Source organism: Erpetoichthys calabaricus, chromosome 11 (genome assembly GCF_900747795.2).
Source record: "Erpetoichthys calabaricus chromosome 11, fErpCal1.3, whole genome shotgun sequence".
Classification (NCBI taxonomy): domain Eukaryota; kingdom Metazoa; phylum Chordata; class Cladistia; order Polypteriformes; family Polypteridae; genus Erpetoichthys; species Erpetoichthys calabaricus.
The window spans coordinates 39,708,755-39,714,754 of record NC_041404.2 but is presented as its reverse complement, the minus strand read 5'-3'; the positions used below and the strand labels follow the sequence as shown (position 1 = coordinate 39,714,754).

Sequence of the window (6,000 nt, the reverse complement as noted above, 5' to 3'; positions counted from 1 at the left end):
TTTGTTCGACAGGTTCTATTTAAGTGATCGCGTGATTCAACAGGTCTGGCAGCACTCAGGCTTGGCTGTGGCTAGTGAAACTGAACTCCAAAAAATGTGATTAACCGCAGTGACTTCATGATTTAACAAGTGGGGCAATTACTTCTTCACATAGGGCCATGTAGGTTTGGATAGTTTTTTTTCCTTAATAAATAACATCACTTAAAAAGTGCATTGTGTGTTTACTTGGCTTATCTTTGTCTAATATTTAAATTTGTTGTAACAAACATGCAAAAAAATAAATCGGGAAGGGGGCAAATACTTATTCACAGCACTGTATAACGTAATACAGGTATTGATATTTTCTACTCCATACAAATCTCCCCACTGTGCAGTGACTTTTGTAAAAACAAATGCATCAAAGGTTTTTATATGCATTCACTAACCTCCTTAAACACTCGAGGATGTCCAGCCCCAACTGAGTGCACAGATGGGTCACCTCTGAACCTCTTCGTTTTGTGCAGAAGTTTCCAAGCTACTGCTGGACTTGGAAGAGATAGATCCGTTTTCATTTTCAAGTACCCACTATAAGCAGAAGACATGCTGCAGCATGAAAAAAATTTGGGACAAGGCAGGTGGGCTGGCACATTTTCACAACTCAAAGACAACTCTCTGACCAGGTATCACCATTTTTTTCTGCTCTCCATCTTTTTTGAGTATTTGAGAACATGAACTCCTTAAAAGGCCTTCTTAAAATCTTGAGCTTAACTTTTTATTGCAAAAGAAGGAAAGTTAGAATCCATCCAAAGTTGTCATTTTGATCTTCATATTACCGATAGAGCCAGAGTGATAAGAGTGCTGTTACAGGGTTTTCAAAACGTTTCTTCTCTCCACACAGCATGGGTATGTTTTTACTTTGAACTTAAGAGGACACCATGTTAGCATAAAGCCATTTGCTTTTTTTCAGTTTCCACAAGAAAGTGGGTATAATTCTCACCAAACTCCTAACATCAACCCCACAGGAAATGTCGGCTTCCACAGCCCAGTGTGAATGTTTCCCAGTTTCAATTAGAATGCAAACAACAGAAGCCCAAATCATTGCTATTGATTTTATTTCTCAATAACAAGTATTTCCACCCAGAAACAATGCAATCGCAGGTTGACACAGTAGTATTGGTCTTCTTGATGTCATCTAAATTGCTAACACTAACCATATCCCCTTATGGTATATAAATACAAAATTGTAGGTAAGAAAAAATGTCATTCATCTTGCAAAACTATTGAAACCTGTTATTCACGCTTCAGAAAAGCCTCACTACTAGTGAATGCAATTATATGAATAATTTAACTGCCAGAGCAGCACACTTGCTCAGCATTTATGTTAGCGTTTCTAGACGTTTTCTTAATGCATGTAAGAGGACTATATTTTGTTATTAAATACTCTAGTGTGGTTTGAGAGCTCTGGTTGTTTTACACAATAGTACACATGCCCAAATGCACAATATTTTTGGGGGCATGCTTACTATTAAGAACCAAGCTCAAACAAAGCTCCCGCTTTCTTTGCCCTCAGTAGCCAAGTAGTATAACTTCTGAACATTAAAAGGACAAGAAGCTACACGTGACACCAGGAGGCCAACAAGCAACAGCCTGGAACAGCTCCAGACAAAACCCTTCATTCAAGATGAACAGACGCAATGGTAACACTGCAGACTGAATGATAAGCGAGGAGGGGAAACTGAACACATGCTTGTGAATGGAGTGTCAGAACAAAGGAAGACTATTACAAATGAATACTCCGTGGTAATCGGCGCCTCTGTATTCAGGCAGTGTTGAATTCAGCTCACTTTGTGCGATGGTAGCATGAGGATTTGATAGAAAGAAAGCCATCCTTTAGGCAAAGCAGTCTAAGAAATAGGATGCCACAACCCCTGTCAAGGAGTAAACACGTTTATACAGTTAAATATTTTAAAGTATTTCCATACAGAAATGCACAGAAATGAAAATGAACTATCAGTTACTATCTTAAACAAGAGTGGGGGGTGAGATCAGAGAGCACAATGGTAGTTGAGATGCTGTGTAGGAAAAAAATATTGCATCTTTCAGCACACATGTTGTGTACAAGAGCCAATCACTTTTCCTTGGTTTGATACTTACTCAAATTACACATAAGCTACTTCATTGTTGGATATTTCCTTTTTATAATGAAAAGGTAAAACGGACGCTTTTTTCTTGTCTAACATCTGTACAAAATCTTCAGGGTTTAGGGTGAGGAAGGGATAGTGAAAACCACAAATGTCTTCCCAACAATATATCCATTGCTTACTGAAAACCTCTGATCCATTTTACCACAGCACATCCTTCTCTAACCAGAAGCCATAATATGTGATACACAATAAAAACTAAAAGGATCACTGGCAAGGCAAACATAACTGACAAGACAAAAGGAATGACTCAAAAGAGGCTGGCAGTCAATAAATGATCCAGCACCCCAACATGCCACATGCTGAGGCTACAGATAAAACAATCATTTTGGAATAAGCTGTGCTGCCTTTCTATTTCAAGTATCTGGAGCATTCGGGAATACCAAGTGCCACCTGCCCATTCTGCTATTCATAAACAAAATAAAAAATAATAATAAAAAATAAAAAAAAAAACCTTCTGTAATGGGATCAAAACAAAACTGAACTTTCACATAGAGTATCCTAAAAATAAAGCTTAAAAACTGCAGGGGGATTCCATTCAGAGCCAAGTTTTCTTTCCCACTTGCAAGTTTGCTTTTCAAAACGTGTGCTTGATGTCATATTTAACAGTTCAGCGATGTTGTGATGGACCGCTTATCATCAGAGCTGCCATGTGCTATTAGCTCAGTCTTTCCTTGGCTTTGTGTTTCTTGGAGATCTTCTTATAACGTCATCATCTTTTTTCTATAGACAACAAAAGTCAAAAAAATAAAGCATTGAGCTACACTGTCCGTGTTCAATTATTCTTTATCTTAAGACTCTTTCTTCTTGGCCAAAATAAATTGCTAAAAGTCTCTGTGATTTACCTCATCTGTTCTGCTACTGATATCTTCAGCTTCCATATCTTCTTCCTGGCTTTTGTTACCAGGACTCTCTTCTTCATCTTCTTCCTCCTCTTCTTCCTTCTCCTCCTCATCCTGTTCTTCTTCATTCTTCTGATTATCCTCAGCTACAGAAACAAAATTAATTTAAAGTCAAAATAGTGAGTGTGTGTGTGTGAATACGTTACTCAACAGACTGAAATCCAAGATGCACCCTAAAACAGCCATAAAGACAAAGAATAGGATTTACAGCTGACAGATATTAGGAATAATTAATCAGAAAAAGACCGTTACAAAACATGACTCAACATTTGCTACTACTTGGAATGTAAGTTAATTTAATACCATAGCATTTTCAAATTCAGCTACACAAAAATGCAGTCTACTCAAACTCCCAATATATTTTGTTTTCATCACACTATATTTCTACCAATGTGTTAAGAAGTCTGACATTCACCGAATTCACTTTGCTGAAGCTTTCAAGAATTGCTAAGACTTTATTCTCACATATTTTACACCATTCAGTGTACTCTCTTCCCTACCTGCACTCTACTTCATGTTACATAATTATACAAAAATAGGGGTGGAATGACATCAGGCAAACCAGCAATCTGCCTTTTTTCCATCCAGAAACCCCTATTACCTCAAAGTGACGAAGCATGTTGTGTTTCAGACCATCAATTCCCCATCATCTCTTAACATAATCCAGTATCCTTAATTGTTAAATAAAGCATTAAAAACACGCATCCATCTATCCATTTTCCTAACCCACCTATCCAGGACAGGGTTACTGGCCAGCTGAAGCTCATCCCAGCAATCACTGGGCACAAGGTACAAACACCTGGACAGGGTGCCATAAATTTAATAATTTCTTTATTTACTCCAGCAAATGAAAAACAATCAACCTCTAAAATCACAAGCCATCAGATATTTGAAACAGAACCTGCCACAGATACAAAGTATTAAGTGGTGTTTTAATTACTTCAGTATCTTAGGTTGAAGAGTTTCTCTGAGAGGTGACATTCCACGTCCCAACAGCCAGCTTCTGTAGCCGAAGATCGGACCTCCAAGGTCCCCCGCCTTCGGCCACCACCCAACTCACACTGCACCCAACCTCCTTGGCCACTCCTACAGGTGGTGAGCCCATGGAAAGGGGGGGCCCACATTACCTCTTCAGGCTGTGCCCGGCCAAACCCCATGGGTGCAGTCCCGGCAGCCACCAGGCGCTCGCCATCGAGCCCCACCTCTAGGCCTGGCTCCAGAGGGGGTCCCCGGTGACCCACGTCCGGGTGAGGAAAAACGCTGTCCAAAGTTTTTATTCTTCATGGTAGGTTTTCTGAACCGCTCTTTGTCTCGTCCCTCACCTAGGACCAGTTTGCCTTGGGTGACTCTGCCAGGGGCATAAAGCCCCCGACAACAGAGCTCCTAGGATCACTGGGACACGCAAACCCCTTCACCACAATAAGGTGGTGCTTGGGCTTTCCCTTAAAGATAGGGTGAGAAGCTCAGTCATCCAGGAGGAGCTCAGAGTAGAGCCACTGCTCCTTGGCATTGAGAGGAGTCAGATGAGGTGGTTCGGGCATCTGATCAGGATGCCTCCTGGACGCCTCACTGGTGAGGTGTTCTGGGCATGTCTAACCGGGGAGGCCGCCCCGGGGAAGACCCAGGACACGCTGGAGGGACTGTGTCTCTCAGCTGGCCTGGGAACGCCTTGGGATTCCCCCAGAAGAGCTAGCAGAAGTGGCTAGGGAGAGGAAAGTCTGGGCATCTCTGCTCAAGCTGCTGCCCCCACGACCCAATCTCGGATAAGCGGAAGAGGATGGATGGAGTCTCTCTGAAGAACTTCTATATTAAAATAAGCTCAATTTACATGTACTTTTATTCGCTTAGCAGATTTAGAAAAGAGGCCAACATCACTGAGGAAACACCAGTCTCAGGGACTGTTTGGGAACACATGCAACAGGACAAAGTTACAAAATTAATCACCAGAAGTGAAGAGCACAGAATACACACAATTATACTTTCTGAATTTTAAAACCTAACATCTAATATTGGCATGACAGAAAATTTGCCAAGCTAGACAGTTTTAAATGCTTCTTAATCGCACCGAGTTATTCAGAATTTCAAATGGAGGTGGGCAGACTGTTCCACCAGCTAGAAGCTGGATTGAGATTGGATGTCACACAGACTTGGCATCACCAGACACCCTTCATCAGCAGACCAAATGGTCACAAAAAAAGAACACAGGACCTCACAAGTGTCTTCTATCTATTAGAGAGACAGAAAGTGTATACAATAGCCTGGCTGATTTTATGCTGTAATGAAATTATTGGATGATCAACTATACATAGAATCAACAGTGTTTTATATTAAGAGCAGTAAATATAAATCTTAGAATGTACTTAGTTTTTATTTGATTAACTGAGCAAAACTGTATACTGATATCCAAAGAGGAAAAAAAGCACTGCTCCCACATCAAATAGCTAAATGGACTACACTAATTCTGAAATCTTTACATTATATCAATGGCTATTTTCAGTCACTGTTTTTAAAGAAAAACAAACTGGCACTGGGCAAACTCATGTTGATATGTCACTTATTTTTGTAATGCAGACCAAATGGAAACAAAATGTCAACATTGGGCCAAAGGTTTATAAATAACACTGTCTATACTCATGTATTATGGTAAACTGTAATGACTATATATTTTTAAATCTTAAATATTTTGATATTCCAGTTAAGTAATGAACAGTTTAAAAAGAAACAACTGTAAACAAATGATAAATATTAACTGAAGTCCAGTGTACTCTATTTTCAGTATAAAAAAAAAAAGGAAAACTACTACATACAATCAGCCACAACATTAAAACCACCTGCCTAATATCGTGCTGCAACATATACCCACACTAATCTGAAGCTTGTATGAAGGATTTGAATTTAAATCTGAACATAAACTAAGA

At 39.8% G+C, this 6,000-nt stretch overlaps 1 protein-coding gene across 2 annotated transcripts in view; it reads right to left on the bottom strand.

Moving 5' to 3' along the window:
- Positions 1-1,074: 1,074 nt before the first annotated feature.
- Positions 1,075-6,000, bottom strand: part of canx (calnexin) — a 43,052-nt gene continuing 38,126 nt past the window's right edge. For both annotated transcript variants that reach the window (XM_028812983.2, XM_028812984.2), the window contains exons 14-15: positions 3,026-3,168; positions 1,075-2,903 (exon numbers count right to left, since the gene is read on the bottom strand). In XM_028812983.2, coding sequence (XP_028668816.1) covers positions 2,844-2,903; positions 3,026-3,168 — 203 coding nt within the window. In that variant the 3' untranslated portion in view covers positions 1,075-2,843. The remainder of the gene's footprint in view (positions 2,904-3,025; positions 3,169-6,000) is intronic.